Source organism: Numenius arquata, chromosome 23, assembly GCF_964106895.1.
Source record: "Numenius arquata chromosome 23, bNumArq3.hap1.1, whole genome shotgun sequence".
Lineage (NCBI taxonomy): Eukaryota > Metazoa > Chordata > Aves > Charadriiformes > Scolopacidae > Numenius > Numenius arquata.
Window position 1 is genome coordinate 6,077,892 of NC_133598.1, and position 15,868 is coordinate 6,093,759.

Below are 15,868 nucleotides of genomic sequence, written 5' to 3' on the forward strand. Positions count from 1 at the left end.
CCACTAAAAAAATACTCCCTCGGGAGCCAGCACCTCAAGAAGTCACCTCTGGAAGGAACAATCCGCTCCTCCACGGAGCGGCGGCATCACCGTCCCAGCGCTTGGAAGCAGACACGCGGCGGGGATTTTGGAACTCACCTGTTTTGTTAACGTTTGTGTTAGAATCGGGACCAAATACTGTAGTGCTCCCTTGGCATAAAATTTGCTAGTGTGCTCCGGAGGCCTTCCTTGCTCTGCTGCCTAGAAAAAAAAAAAGTTACAAAATGATTCTCAGTGGCTTTATAGGCATGAGGTGTGAATTACGAATTCCAGTGGATACAAATTCCCCTTTCCGCGCTTTTTTCTCCATCCCAACACAAACTTTAAGCCCCCACAACGCACAGAAACCTCAAGGACACCCTGCAACGATCCCGGTTAAATATTCCATTAACAAGTCCAATTTGCCATTCCATGCACAACTGAGCCTCCCCCCCACACACGGTACAAACATAAATAAATATTTTCCCTTTGCAGTTACCTATAATTAACAAGTGACCCCAAGCAGAAGCAGCAAAAGGTCTTCAGCGCATAAACTAAACCTACGTGCTGCTGCCTGTCCTTTTATCCTTGCTATCCTCACTTTTTTGGGCATTTAACATAAATATATATTTAGCTGCTTTTAAAGATGGATATGATTCATCTAGAGCCCTTCAAAGTTTAAGCTATTATTGATCTCTGCAGCTAATTTATGCAAACAGCATCTGCACGCAGAACAATACCCCAAATTCATCTCCAGCCCCAGCCATTGTAGGGGATAATGATTACTTTTATTTCATCCCATAATTTTATACTTATACTCATAAATAATGTATTATATGGAATGTGATCAATTATTTTGCACACTGGGGTAGGACTAAGCCCCTCAACACCTGTAACGTGAATTTTCTTACAGAAACAGAGTCTGCTGGACCTTCAGGACAGCAAGAAATTCAAGAAATACTCTCCCTTCCACATGGTATGTATTTCTCAATAATTCAAGCTGCCATCTTAATGAAGCAATAGCTCAAAGATCTTTATGACACTGAGAATTTTCTGGTATCAAACCGTGCCTCGCGCTGTGCTTAACGCACATTTAGGTTAACCTTAAAGAGGAGGAGCTGGAGCTGGCTTCGGAATGCTAAAGAGAAATCAGGTAGCTGTCACGTAGCGTTTGCAGAAAACCAGCACTCGTATGTCACAGCGTGTTCTCATCAAACCTGTCAGAGAATCTTTATCTCCAGCAGTTTCAATTCCCAGCCTGGCTGGCATTAAAACCATTTTGCTCGCTTAAAAAGGCAGTTCACCCTAATTTAATCCAGTAAGCCGAGGGGGTTATAGTTGAGGTACGCTAAGACCTTTACATTAGGCTACAGAGCCTAGAAAATAACCCAAAGAGTTGTTTTCTACCCGAAGGAATTCCAAATGGTGGCCCCTGTGCACCCGTAGCTACAAGGTTCACGTGTGCCTTGAATAGGAGAAGAAATGGAAGGTGGCTGAGCCCCGGACGAGAGGTCCCGGAGCCCGGGGGGCACCCAACAGCCACGCTGGGGACCACAGCACCACGCACGCACCACGTCACAGACACGCGTCACGTCGCATCACCGACCCACAACCACCACCCAAGGGGCTGGGACGGACTCTCCTCCCCTCTTCCACTCGGGAGGACAGAAGGACTTCCAGACACAGTATAAAAACCCTATTTCAGCCTTCCCAAACACGCTCACAAGCATTTGCCGCTTCTCCGCGGCCATTTGCCAACTCACCTCAGAGGCCTCGATCGCCAGGTCCATCTCCTCATCGCAGACGTTTGACCAGAACTCTATGCCCTGCAGAGCCACCTCGTCTATGTCACTTTTCATTGCTTCAATAGTTATCTTTAGAAAGGGGAAAGAAAGGAAGGGAAGAGAAGGACGTTTTAGGAAGTTATTTCTCCTGAAGAACACGCCCCGGCTTTCGGGCAACTGGCACGAGATTGAAGATTGTCTGAAATCGGAGGCCACATTAGAGTCACTGTTCTCGAAGACAATCTCCTCATTTAGAAGTTTATCAGCTCTGAGCACCCCGGGAGGACGCAGAGCGAAAACAAATCAGGAAGGTGGGAGAACTTTTCCTCTTGGATTAAGGCGAAGGAGCCCAGGAAAAATCAGACAACGATACGTGAGAAACCACATACTCACAGCAAAAAGGGCAGGCCCCATGTATGTCTCCATATACTGATAATAAAGGGACATTATCTTCACCAAATTCTGTAAGGCAGCCACTCGTACCTGGCAGAGTAGAAAAAAAAGCATCAAAGATGTGACCTTTCTTTGTGCTTTGAAACCCAAGCAGAGCTGTAGCCTCCCACAGATTAATGACCCAGACTTTCTGCTGATTTAGTTTTACCCCATACTTAATTAGGTATTTCACAAACAGCCACTTAAGTCCTCCTAGTAGTTTATTACTTCTAACTTTAAGTATAAAACTCACTTTGCCTGAGTACTTACATGTGGACCAATCATTTAATAGAATAATAAAATTGTCTGGGTTGGAAGGGACCTTTCAGATCATCAAGTCCAACCATCAACCTAACTCTGGTAAAAAAACCATCACTCACCCATGTCTCTAAGCACAATGTCAACCCGTCTTTTAAACACCTCCAGGGATGGGGCCTCAACCACCTCCCTGGGCAGCCCATTCCAAGGCTTAATAACCCTCTCAGTGTCAAAATTTTTCCTAATATCCAATCTGAACCTCCCCTGGGGCAACTTGAGGCCGTTTCCTCTCGTCCTATCGCCTGTTCCTTGGGAGAAGAGACCGACCCCCCCTGGCTACACCCTCCTTTCAGGGAGTTGTAGAGAGCGAGAAGGTCTCCCCCCAGCCTCCTTTTCTCCAGGCTGAACACCCCCAGCTCCCTCAGCCTCTCCTCGCAAGACTTGTGCTCCAGACCCCTCACCAGCTCCGTTGCCCTTCCCTGGACCCGCTCCGGCACCTCAATGTCTTTTTTGTGCTGAGGGACCCAAAACTGGACACAGCCCTTGAAGTGGGGCCTCACCAGTGCCGAGGGCAGGGGGACGATCACCTCCCGAGTCCTACTCGCCACGCTGTTCCTGACACAGGCCAGGATGCTGTTTGTCCACCTTGGCCACCTGGGCACACTGCTGGCTCATGATTCTATGATTCAGGCCTACGATTCCTGATCTGATTTCAGATCAAATTCTGTGATAAGACTTTTCAGCTGTTTTTTGATTGATGCTGGGGGTTCCAGCCAGCTCCCCCAGAAAGGCACAGTGACAAATCAGGGCCATTCATTGCTCCCCCCCCCGCCCCGCACTCCTTGCATCATTTTCACTCACCCTTGTATCTGGACACTGCGTTGCTTCACAGACTACTTGCATAATAAAGTGCCTTTCAGACTAGGAGAAGAAATAAAAGAACATTAGAACTCTATTCCAAAAGCATCGAAGTCTTTGCGAGCCTTCCTAGGGAGGCTGGATTTTGTGGCTGGACTAGTACAATCGCTCCTGGAGCGCTTCTAAAGAGCAAGGAATAGCCGCAGGTTACTCTTCACTGCAACATTTTACATCATTTCTTCCCCCAAACGGGAATCCCAGGCTTCCATTTTAAGAAGCGTTTAAACAGGCTGTGCAAAACAGAAAGATACAGCAGAACTAAAGGCACCAGCTTTTCTTCTTAAAGAAGAAAAAAAAAAAAAAAAAAAAAAGAAGAAATCCTACTGTTTCCTGAACTACTTCAGCGATTGTTTCAAAAACCCTCAAAACCGGGATATAAATTTCTTGAGGGGCAGCACCTGGATATTCCTGCTCAGTAGGAAGGAACAGACTCGTGCCCAGGTTTTTTTATAGAACTGAAACCCAACAGAAATAGGGGCTGAACGGGCCGTGCCACCTCAAATTCTGAAAGACTCCAGTTGGTCCCCACCAACACCCCCCGAGCAGTTGACCAGGGAAAGCTCTCATTAAAAGACCTTGTAAGCTGAAGGTTCAATATTAACTCCATCTTCCCCATCCTCTCCCTGGTAGAGACCAAGAGGATACATTTAATCCGAGAAGGAAAAGAAAAATCGATAGATTTGGCTGTTCTGAAGAGACTCCCGTTCGGAGGCCCCTGTTCCGGAGGCTCTTACAGGCTCTTCCTCCCCCAACAATTTTCAGAGGCGAAGTTAAATCTGGATTTCTGCCACAGCGCTTGAAAGAAAGTGCTGATCCAAGCTCGTGCTCTTACAGCAGCATTACAGAGTCGAGTTTGATTAGGAAGCAGAGCATCTAATAGGCTAAAGTCTAAGGTTAGTTCAAATTTATCCCCCCCCAAAAAAAAGAAGAGCCAATGACATTTCCCTTCCATTGATGAATCTCTGAAGATTTCCACAGCGTTTCCGCGTCACAAGAACACACCGCATTTACAGCAATGAATCCAAGTCTCAGTCCCAAAGGAATTATGCATCAAAACTCAGCGTGGTGCATGATTTCTCATCACAGACCGTGGATTCAGCCCCGACGTTTTAGACCCAGAATCGTGACACACACCCCCCCCTCACCTCTTTGTCAAAGTTTGCTTTGGTGAATTCCAAAGAGTTGAGGAGTGCGTTCGTAGCCGCGAGCTTCACATTGTTGCTGGGCTCTTCCTTTCTCATTCCCTGGATGATGGCTGTCAGGATCTCATTGGATTTGTCCTGAAGCTGCTCCGGATCCTAAAAGAAGGGTCGATAAAGTTATTTGCCAACTGAACAACCTCTTCCGTATTATAAAGTAACCTCAAAGTTTGATCCCAAAAAACCACCAGGAAGTTATAAGACGTTAAGGCGAAGGAGCCCTTTGGTCACTAGGAAGATGGGAACATGAGTACGAGGAATTCGTACACCGTTGTGTTTCTACAGCTGCTGGGACAGGAAAGACAAGACTGAACCGAGTGCAAATCCTCCAGATTTTCAAGCTTCAGACTCTTGACTTCATTCAATTCTCAAGTTTAAAGCCACCGACTGTTTTCCAGTTCCTTTACACACCGGGCAGAGCTCTACGCCAGCGGTTGCACGTGATACTTTTATTGGTGAAGTCGCCAATCTTTGTCAGATACAGGGCAAAAATATAGAGCCTGGACCAGTAGCAAGGACAGGGAACTGTCAGGCACTCAAGGCTTAAAGAATAAAGCTGTTAACGTAACCTAAAGGTTAATTTTTCTTCACGGTAAATATAAGACCACAAGATCCCCAAATAATCATAGAATCATAGAATGGTTAGAGTTGGAAGGGACCTTAAAGATCATCGAGTTCCAACCCCCCTGCCCTGGGCAGGGACACCTCCACTAGAGCAGGTTGCTCAAAGCCCCATCCAGCCTGGCCTTAATTAATTGCAGTAGATTCCCAAACTAGAGTCACAAACGGTGCCACGTGACTGACAAACTACAGGACTCTAAGAGGGATCTTGGTCACAAAATACCCAACGAGCAAACCCAGGGCATCCAAAACTCCAGAGGCCGAGGATCCACAGCACCCAAGGAGACCCGGAACCCGCGCCCAAACTTTGCCTGGACTTGGAACAAACAACATTCGCTCTGGAGCGCTCCCCCCCACGCAGCTGGGAAGAGATTTCCTCTTTTATTTCATCAACCTGCCACGAAACAACTGACCTCCCCGGTGAAACCAATCCCCTGCAGCCCGATGGAAAGCACCAAACAGAGGATTTCTCTTCCCACCTCACTACACGGAGGCTCACCCAGCCAGGCGCCGCACGAACCTTCTCTAGGGCATCCGGTGGCACCAAAAAAGCAATAGTTAATTTTGCTTTTCGGTGGTAGGTCAGAGAGCTCACAGGGTTTTTGCAAACAATTCAGATCAGACACTTGATGTAACACATCGCGATGCTGCGAACTGCGCTGATAAAAACCACGAGACCTTTTGTAGAAGGTGCCTCAAAGAGCTAAATCGTTTTGCCCGTGCATCAAAAAATTCCTAAATTAAGAATAAAGGGACTCCTGACGCGAGATGAAGGGAGACGTCAGGTCTCCCCAACACAGGCAGGAATCAAACACTCATCACTTGACACAACTGGACGTTCGGCCGCTGTTTTATAACGGCAACCCCTCGCCGTGGTGTGACCGTGGCCACAAACTGACTTAAATCTGCACCTTACGAAAGGTGACCTGGATTTGTGCCACGAAAGCGGGTCAGTCCCTTCAGACACCTTCCTCCCGCGATTGCTGCCCGTCGCTCCGGCGGCAAAGACATCCTCCGGACAAGCACTACCAAACAGCCAGGAGGAAGCATCCCAGCCTCCCAGTATAGAGGGGTGGGAAAGGAAAGGCTGGAAGAGGAGAGGTTGAGCCAGCAGAATCAAAGTTGAAGGAAAAAAAAAAAAAAAAAAAAAAAAAAAAAATCACAGAAACCTCGTCCAACCCCCTGCCAGAGCAGGGTCACCCAGAGCGGGTTGGACACGAATGTGTCCAGTTGGGTTTTGAGTATCTCCAGAGGAGACTCCACCACCTCTCTGGGCAGCCTGTTCCAGTGCTCCATCACCCTCAAAGGAAAGAGGTTCCTCCCCATGTTGAGATGGAATTTCCCATGCTCCAGTTTGTGCCCGTTGCCCCTTGTCCTGTCCCCGGGCACCACTGAGAAAAGTCTGGTCCCATCCTCTTGCCACCCGCCCTTTAAATATTGATGAACATCGATGAGATCTGCTCTTCTCCAGCTGAACAGCCCCAGGTTCCTCAGCCTTTCCTCGGCAGAGAGATGCTCCACTTTCTGGATCATCTTTGTAGCCTCCGCTGGACTCTCTCCAGCAGCTCCCTGTCCTTCTTGAACTGGGGAGCTCAGAACTGGACTTCAGCACTTCAAATATACTCTGAAATATACTCAAGATAAAATAGGACTTAAGATGCACTCACGATATCCTGACAGATGTATCCAATGGCCTCCAACGTCGACTCTTTCATGTGCTCCGTACTGTGCTGGTTCGTAACATTGGCTACCAACTGGGGAATGAGTTCGGGCCACTGGTTCATGGGGATCTCGGCGCAGGCGATGCCGGCCACGCACTGGGAGGCTGAGCTGGGCCGGTACGTTTCCGTACCCAACGTCTGCAAAACCTGCAGGAGACATCAGCAGGGGAGGGTTTGATGTGGGTGACTAAAGAGACAGGCATCGGAATGTCACAGAAGCCTTGGCTGGATGTTATTCCAAACGCACCCCTTCCCAATAAAGCTCGTTTTGCTTTCCCCCGCCTGCCCCCACCAGAAAACGAAGCCGCGACCACGGGACAAATAAAGTTTGAAATGAACTTGGCCGCGGCTGCCCCTTTCAGGAAGCCAGACCCAGCTGCGCGAGCGCGCGTCCGACCACCACATCCTTTAAATCCCATACACAATGCAACGCGCAACAATGACTCACCCAACAATCCCTCCCGGCCTGGATTAAACAGCAAAATTGTGAAAGCTAAATAAATTGTGGTTTAAAAACGTGTGTGCGCGTCCCCAAATACCAGACTGTTTATGCCAAGATAATCTGAATAGGAGGGAATAATTTTCCTCAGTTTTAATTGCAACCAATTAGAGGAATAATTTTTTTGTACACTTCAATAACTGTTTCTTAAAAAAAAAATGAAGGGGTGTGCACTTGATTCAGCATTTCAGTTATACATCTTCATTTTCCATATATCTACTTAACAAATACTGTATTTTTAATGGTACCTGACAGAATAAAGCAATAAATTGGCTTTGAAAGCTTCAGTAGATAATATGATAGCTCCCGTTAACACTGTAAGTTCCACTTTAGTTATTATCAATGTCAATAAAAGACTAAAAAGTTGTATCATCACATCCTTATTGTGCTACATATAAATTCTATTAACACAAAAACATAACATAAAATGCAAGGCCACCTTGTATCAATTACAAAATGCTGGGTCCAGCCGAGCCCACCTTTGTTCCCCAAAAGAGACACTAAGCCACCAGTTCTGCCACTGCAAGTCCTGAACTTGAACTATCAAAGAGCACAGGAGGCCTCGGGGAAATTCCCCATCTGTGTGAAAACTTAAGAATGTGTTTCCCTATTTGGAATTTGCACGCTTTTGACCATATTCTACTCTTAAAATTCGCTAGGCCTGGTGTAAAGATGTGTGTTCAGTCACAGAACGTGCTTCAAATATGTTAAGGTGGATTGTACAACAGCTGAGGGAGCTGCTCAGGTAGAAGAAACTGCATCACCCATTGGGAAGCCGTGCCCGTTGGCTCCCGTGAGCACACGAGACTGTTCAGAGGCTCTTTATAATATAATATAAGAGTATTTACAGGTGTGAATTTAAAAGCAGCAGCCTCATACCTGTTTGGGTTTTTTACCCTAATAATCATATAGATTATAGAATCATAGGATGGTTTGGGTTGGAAGGGACTTTGAAGATCATCTCATTCCAACCCCCTGCCCTGGGCAGGGACACCTCCCACCAGACCAGGTTGCTCAAAGCCCCATCCAGCCTGGCCTGGAACCCCTCCAGGGATGGGGCAGCCACAGCTTCTCTGGGCAACCTGGGCCAGGCTCTCACCACCCTCACAGCAGAGAATTTCTTTATAGTATCTAATCTAAATCTCCCCTCTTTCAATTTTAAAACCATTACTCCTTGTCCTAGGGCTCCCCTCCCTGATCCAGAGTCCCTCCCCAGCTTTCCTGGAGCCCCTTTAGGGACTGGAAGGGGCTCTAAGGTCTCCCCCCGGAGCCTTCTCTTCTCCAGGCTGAACCCACCCAACTCTCTCAGCCTGTCCTCACAGCAGAGGGGCTCCAGCCCTCCCAGCATCTCCGTGGTCTCCTCTGGCCCCGCTCCAACAGCTCCGTGTCCTTCTGCTGTTGGTGGCCACAGAGCTGGAGGTAGCACTGGGTGGGGGGGACGACTCTCCCCAGGACAGAGCAGAGGGGCAGAATTCCCCCCCTTGCCCTGCTGGCCACGCCGCTGGGTCTCACCACCCTCACAGTGAAGAATTTCTTTCTAGCATCTCATCTAAACCTCCCCTCTTTTCCATCTCAAATTAAATATGCTACAAGCAACAAAGAACTCAAGGAAGTGCAGAAGATGTTCTCGCGAAAGGGAGCAGCCAGTCAACGGAAAACTTCTCAGGTGGGAAACGACGGACAAGACACTCATCACTAACCCTGCTTAGGAGAAAAGAATCACGGAAATCATGGAATTGTTGGAGTTGGAAGGGACCTTCTAGAGATCATCTAGTCCAACTCCCCTCCCAAAGCAGGATTGCCTATAGCACGTTACTCAGGACTGCATCCAGACGGGTCTTGAAGATCTCCAGAGAAGGAGACTCCACGACCTCCCTGGGCAGCCTGTTCCAGGGCTCTGCCACCCTCACCGGAAAGAAGTTCCTCCTCATACTTGAGTGGAACTTCCTACGTCCCAGCTTGTGCCCGTTGCCCCTCGTCCTGTCACTGGGAACCGCTGAGAAGAGTTCCGGCTCCATCCTCCTTAAAACCGCCCTTTAGATAAAAAACCACCAAACTTACGTAGTTCTTGACTTCCCGGCGGGCGTTGGCGTCGATGGCCAGCCATCTCTGTTGGTACTGAGCCTTGATGTCGGGGTCCTTGGAGGTGAGGGAGTTCTTGATCTGCAGGCCGGCGGCCACCCGGGCTACTTGGCTGTTGCCGGGGTTGGCCAGCACTCTGGACAGTTCCACCAGGAAGGTGGGCTGGGGGGAGAGAGCGGGGGCTCAGCACCCACCCCAGGGGGGGGTGTGGGTGAAACACACACACACACACACACACACACCCCCCCATTTACCCCTGCCCAAAAACCCAACACCCCAACCACCCAAACCTCCTTCCCCGCCCGGCCAACAGCAAAGCGCTGTCACCGCACAACGCCGGCGGCTCTATCCCGCGATTAGGGTTGTTAAGCTGCTAATTAGAACCGCTGGAAAGCGACCCTAAGTAGGCATTGACTTTGCTGGATATATTTTTCCCCCCCACACACCCCTCCCCTCAGCTCACCTTCCGTGCTCCCGCCTGCCCTAAGCATTCCCTAAAATAAACCGCCCAGGTCAGACGCCAAGATATAGGTATTTTCTGGATGGGTATCAAACGTGGCGAAGGGTAAAAAAAAAAACTCTCTGCTATTTATTTCCCGGCTTCGAGGCAAACACCCAAACTCTGATCTTAAGGCGGGAATTGTTAAAACATGGAACGAGGAGCTTCCCCTCCCTCCCCCCCCCGCCGGTGCATTACAAACGGGCTCGGGAGACCCGGGCTCGGGAGACCACAACCTGGCTTCCCCGCGACCAAAGGCATGAAGAGTCCGTCCCCCCACCTCCTCTTCAAAATAATTTTTGGTTGGACTATCCAGAAACTCTCCAACATCCAGAAATTGGGAACCAAGCGCGTGGGTGTGGATAAAAACACCCGACACCGGTGCCACCCGCTTTTGGCCAGAGCTACCTCCGCGTCTAAATCCCTTCCTCGCTCCACACCTTTATATTTTGGAGGCTTCCGCCGTGCACAAGATAGAGCTAAAGTCTCAGCGGCGTTTCTCTCGTTTCGCTGGCCCTTATGGAGCGTTTTTGCCAAGAAAAAAAAAAAAAACCACAACAAAAACCTTTCTAGGAAATGGAGGGAACAGCCGAGCCACGCTCCAAACCCTTTCACACCGAGCAGGGACCCGGTTTTCCTGAAAACCTTTCACATCCAGTTACACGTAATCCATTTCTGGAGATGGAGAGATACAAAGATTTCAGGGCCCCCAAAAATAGCCACTTGTAAAACTAACTTCAACTTTTAAAAGTTCAACTGAAACACAGAATAAGTCCAATATCTTGGAATTCCCATTTTCAATGACCAAGCGCAGCTCCTCAAAATAATTTTTAGTGGGACTATCCAGAACTCTTCAACGTTCAAACCGCAGAATTTGGGAACAAAAACGTGGGACAACTAAAAGCGACGAGTGAGCCGTTAGAAATACCCCCGAATTTTAACGCAGTAGACAAAGCTCCTACAAACGCACCCCGCGAAACCACCTCCCAACCAGCAGGATGGCTCACGTTCGATATACTGGTTTTGTGAAAAGAATCATTCCGAAGAAGTTCACAGGACAGAACAGAAGGGTTGCTGCCACCTTTGAGGAGGAAATCGTACTAAAATTCAAAGGTGAAGAAGCCCCTTTGGATTTCTCACTCATAAATGAACAAAAAAAAATAAAATAAGTTTGTCTTTTCACGGACCCTCAAGAATAATCCCAGCTAAAAATGAGAAGCTTTACATGAAGTCCGAAAGACCTGAGGCTCCAAGGAAATGCAGATGCGCGTGAGCTCAGCTCTCGCACCTACAGAGGTGTCAGTGAAAAGCTCAGAAAAGGGTCTAAATTAACGATGGGGAGGAGGGGACGGGGAAGGACAATCCGTTCTGTGGGTGCAACTCCATTCACCCACCGGGAGATCCCCCCCCCAGCCCCATTCACCCACCAGGAGATCCCCCCCCCAGCCCCATTCACCCACCAGGAGATCCCCCCCCCAGCTCCATTCGTCAACCGGGAGAGACCGTTCCCAGCCCTGGGTGCTTGGTCTGTGCCTCTCCCTTGACCTCGTATCTCCTGCCACTTCTCATCCCAACCTCATCCCACCCCAACCCCATCCTTCTCCCAGTCCGAGACAGGGCTCTGGCACCCCCACACCCCGTCCTGCGATGGGAACAGCCCCCAGCCCCACATCCTCAACCCCTCCTGCCCCATCCTCCTGCCCAGCCGAGCCACCAACAGCCCTCACAGTCCCCCTGGAGCCACTCAACCCCTGCCCTTCCCAAGGCTGGACCGTTCCACGTTCCCATCCCACCCCAAGGCACCAATTTTTAGCCCCAGCACAAGTTCCGCTTCCTCTGCCCGGTGCCTCAGCCCGGCTCTCCCAAAGCAGCAAGAATTAACAAAACCTTGGAAAAAAAGAAAAAAAATCGGTGTGTGCCCCTCGGCTGGTTTAAGAGCCCGAACCCGGGATCATCGCCCCGAAATACTTCACATCCCAGGAGGTTCCAGCCTCACGAGGAGGTGGGGGTGTGTTTGTGTCCTGAGACTTCATAAAGAGCAAACCGGAGAGTTTTGACTCAAAAGCGACCGTTTGGCCCCAACGCCGGGTCAGGGCCTGATCCTGAGGGACGCCTCCTTTGGAGGGAGCAAAGAGAAATAAAGGCTCCGGTGACTCTCCGGTTCCCGTCCCTGTTCCCATCCCACCCCAAGTCACCAATTTTTTAGCCCTAGCACAAGTTCAGCTTCCTCTGCCCGGTGCCTCGGCCCGGCTCTCCCAAGGCAGCAAGAATTAAAAAAACTTTGGAAAAAAATAAAAAAAAAAAAAAAAAAAAAAAAAAAAATCGGTGTGTGCCCCTCAGCTGGTTTAAGAGCCCGAATCCGGGAGAAATAAAGGCTCCAGTGACTCTCCCAGTTGACACCAGTGGGGACCAGTGTGTGTAACGGCTTAAAGAACCTGAGTGAGGCCGGTCGTGCCCGGGGGTGACACCGTGACACCCCCAGCCCCCCTCCCCTCCCCCCAGGGCCGAGGCCACCAGGGACCCTTCCCCTCCCCGGGGCCGCAGCTCCGCACCTTGACTAAGCAAAAACCCTCCTGCAGCCTTCCAGCACGCGGCCGAGACGGGGGATTTGGGGCTTTTCCTCCTTTTTTTTTTTTAATTTTTTTTTTTATTTTGGAGGACTTGGGCGATTATTTTCCCCCCTGCGGAAAGGCACGGGGAGAGCCCCCAGGCCCAGCCTCCCTCCCCCGGGCTGCACCCTCAGGCCCCCCCCGCCCTCCCCTCATCCCTCTCCCCGCTCCAGCGGTTCTCTCCGGGTGAAGGGGGGGGGGGGACGCCCCGGTGCTCCCGCCCCGCCGCCGCGGAAGAACACCAACCGCCGGAGGAGGGGGGGGGCGGTGAAGCGGCCCCGGCCCGGGCGGCGCCCGGGGCAGCGATGGCCGCGGCCGCACATGGCCCGCGGCCGCTCCCGCAGGCGGGGCGGGCCTTTCGCCCGGCGCCGCGCTCCTATTGGCTGAAGGCGGAGGAAGGCGTGCTGCTATTGGCTGGGCGCGGCGGCCGGGCGCGGGCAGGGTAGGCTGCGCCTCCATGGCGGTTCGGCCGGGCGGGGCTGAGGGAAGGGAATGGGGGGGGGGGGGGGGGAGGGGAGCGCCCGCCACCGGCCCCGCTTCGTCCCCGCCACCGTCCCCCGCTTCGTCCCCGCCACCCCCCGCGCGCTCACCAGGTTCTCGATGGCCGCCTGCTCCAAGAACTTCTGCGCCGCCTCCAGCTCAGAGCGGTCTGCGGAGTGGGGGGGGGGGGATGCCGGGAGGGGAAACCGGCGTCAGTCAACGGGAGAGCAGGGCCCGGCCGCTCCCGCCGCCACCGCCTCCCCCCCTCCCCCCCCCCCCCGCTCCCCCCACCCCATCCCCGGTCCCGCCGGGCTCCCCCGCCGCCGCCCACGCCCTTCCCGCCGCCGCCGCCCCAGGGGTGCGCGGCCCCCGCCCCACCGGGGCCTACCCTCCCCTCCCTCCTTCCTTCCCTCAGGCCGCCATGCCGCTCGCCCGCGCCCTACCCGGCGAGACCGTCTTCTCCAGGATGGTGATGAGCTCCATGGCGGCGGCGTGGCGGCTCCGGCGGCGGGGAAACGGGGAGAGAGGGAAGGGGAGGGGGGGGGGGGGGGAGAGAGGGAAGCGGGACGGGCCGGGGGAGGGAAGACAAGGGGCCTGCCCCGCGGACGCGGCCAAGGGGAAAGGAGGGAGGGGGTCCCTGGCGGAGGCCCCGGGGAAGGGGGTGAGGAGGGGGGGGGGGGTCGGCGGGCGGCGGCGGCGGCTCCGGCTGCTGCGGGCGGCGGAAGGAGAAAAAAGGCCGCGCGAGGGGAGGGCGGTCGCGCGCGCGCGCACACACACACACCGAGCGGGGCGGGCGGCGGAGGGATACCCAAGCCGCGGGCCCGCCGCCCCGCGCCGCCACGCTGATTGGCTGGCTCGGCCGCCGGCGGCGTGTACGCCTATTGGCTGAGAGCGGCCGGGGGGGAAGAGGAGGGGCGGCTATTGGCCGGCAGCGGTGGAGGAGGGGAGGGAAAGGAAAGGCGGGGGGCGGGGCTTCCGGCGGCGCCCGCGCTGATTGGGCGATGGCGGGGAAGGGCGCGGGGGGGAGGCGGCCACGTGGGGCACGCGCCGCGGGCGGGAACCGGCACCGGCGGGGCCCGGCAGGTCCCGGTGCCCCCGGCCCGGCTCCGGGAGTGCAGGAGGGCCCGCCCCCCCTCCTCACTGCTGCACACCCGGAGCCGGCCTGGGGGGAGCCATGTGCTGGGCTCCTACTAGGAACCGGAGGCCCGACCGGGAACCGGAGCCCCGGGAGGGAACCGGCCTTCTCCGCCCCCTCCGAAACCGCTGCAGCGCCGTGTATAGGAAGGGGGTGGGGGGGAAGGGGACACGGCTGTCCTGCCGCGACCCCGGCGCCGCGGGAAGCGGCGGTGGCAGAGGCGGGTCGATGCCGCGGGCACGGGACGGCACCAGCACCGGTTTCCCGGTACCGTCCTCCCCCGGGGCGGCCCGGTTCACCCGGTCCCGGTCCGAAGGGGGGTGATGGCAGCCGCAGGGGAGGCTGGAACCAAATCCATAGGATATTAGAGGGAAAAAGAAGAGGGAAATGAATACTGGGGGAAAAAAAACCCCGAATACCAGGAAAAAACCGAATACCGGGAAAAAAACGAAGGGTGGAACAAAGGTGTGGGTGAATAATTGAAGGCAGCTTCTGTGACTTCAGCTCCAGGGCTCCAGTGTGCTCTCCTCACCGGCAGGGAGCAATTAGTAACTCAATCAGGCTGCATTGTGGGGCTAAATAGAAAGGCCACGGGGAGAAGGGACAAATTACGGGGAGAAGGGACAATTAGTGGCCCCGGCCCGGCCCTGTCCCGCGGGCAGGAGGCCGGGGATGCGGGGCAGAGCCCTGCTCCGCTGCAGGCAGGGGTGTGCTGGCCTCGGCTCCTCCCCAGCAGTCGTGCTTCTTTGATTAATCATTCTCTGCTGGGAACCGACCTTCGTTTCCCGGGAAAGGGCGGCCCGCGCTCCAGCACCGGGATACGAGCGGCTCCGAGGGGGTGGGATGGAGGGAGGTTTGGGAATAGTGGGTATCATCGGCGTGAGGGACTGTCCTGACGGTCACATTCCCACGTTCGGGCTGAGAATGGCTGTATTTATCAACCGGCTGCAGGGAAGGTCCGTCAGGCCCCTGTTCGGCTACGGATTCAGTGGTTGCTGTACCAACAGCCGCTGTCCGGCGCGACCTGGACAGGCAGAGAAGAACCTCATGAGGTTCAAACGAGGCCAAGCGTAGGGTCCTGCACCTGGGGAGGAAGAACGCCAGGCACCAGTAGAGGTTAGGGGTGGACCTGCTGGAGAACAGCTCTGAGGAGAAGGGTCTGGGGGTCCTGGTGGCTAGTGAACGATCCATGAGCCAGCAATGTGCCCTTGTCACCAAGAGACCAATGGAATCCTGGGCTGCGTAGGGAAGAGTGTGGCCAGGAGGTGGAGGGAGGTCCATTCTCCCCCTCTGCTCTGCACTGGTGAGGCCACAACTGGAATATACTGCGTCCAGTTCTGGGCTCCCCAGTTCAAGAGAGACAGGGAACTACTGGAGAGAGTCCAGCATGGGGCAACTAAGATGATTGAGGGATTGGAGCATCTCCCTGATGAGGAAAGGCTGAGAGAGCTGGGACTCTTTAGCCTGGAGAAGAGAAGGCTGAGGTGGGATCTGATCAACGCCTATAAATACTTAAAGGGTGGGTGTCAGGAGGATGGGGCCAGTCTTTTTTCAGTGGTGCCCAGGGACAGGACAAGAGGGAACGGGCACAAACTTGAACATAAGAAGTTCCA

General features: G+C 53.4%; 1 protein-coding gene across 2 annotated transcripts in view; it reads right to left on the minus strand.

Moving 5' to 3' along the window:
* The window catches only part of KPNB1 (karyopherin subunit beta 1), a 29,247-nt gene extending 15,342 nt beyond the window's left edge, over nucleotides 1-13,905 (minus strand). Inside the window, exons 1-9 of one of the 2 annotated variants that reach the window (XM_074162867.1) lie at nucleotides 13,564-13,905; nucleotides 13,231-13,289; nucleotides 9,512-9,694; nucleotides 6,898-7,098; nucleotides 4,556-4,708; nucleotides 3,354-3,413; nucleotides 2,196-2,285; nucleotides 1,782-1,892; nucleotides 139-240 (exon numbers count right to left, since the gene is read on the minus strand). In XM_074162867.1, coding sequence (XP_074018968.1) covers nucleotides 139-240; nucleotides 1,782-1,892; nucleotides 2,196-2,285; nucleotides 3,354-3,413; nucleotides 4,556-4,708; nucleotides 6,898-7,098; nucleotides 9,512-9,694; nucleotides 13,231-13,289; nucleotides 13,564-13,603 — 999 coding nt within the window. In that variant the 5' untranslated portion in view covers nucleotides 13,604-13,905. The remainder of the gene's footprint in view (nucleotides 1-138; nucleotides 241-1,781; nucleotides 1,893-2,195; nucleotides 2,286-3,353; nucleotides 3,414-4,555; nucleotides 4,709-6,897; nucleotides 7,099-9,511; nucleotides 9,695-13,230; nucleotides 13,290-13,563) is intronic. The other variant, XM_074162866.1, reaches the window with a different exon arrangement.
* Between the last annotated feature and the right edge of the window lie 1,963 nt (nucleotides 13,906-15,868).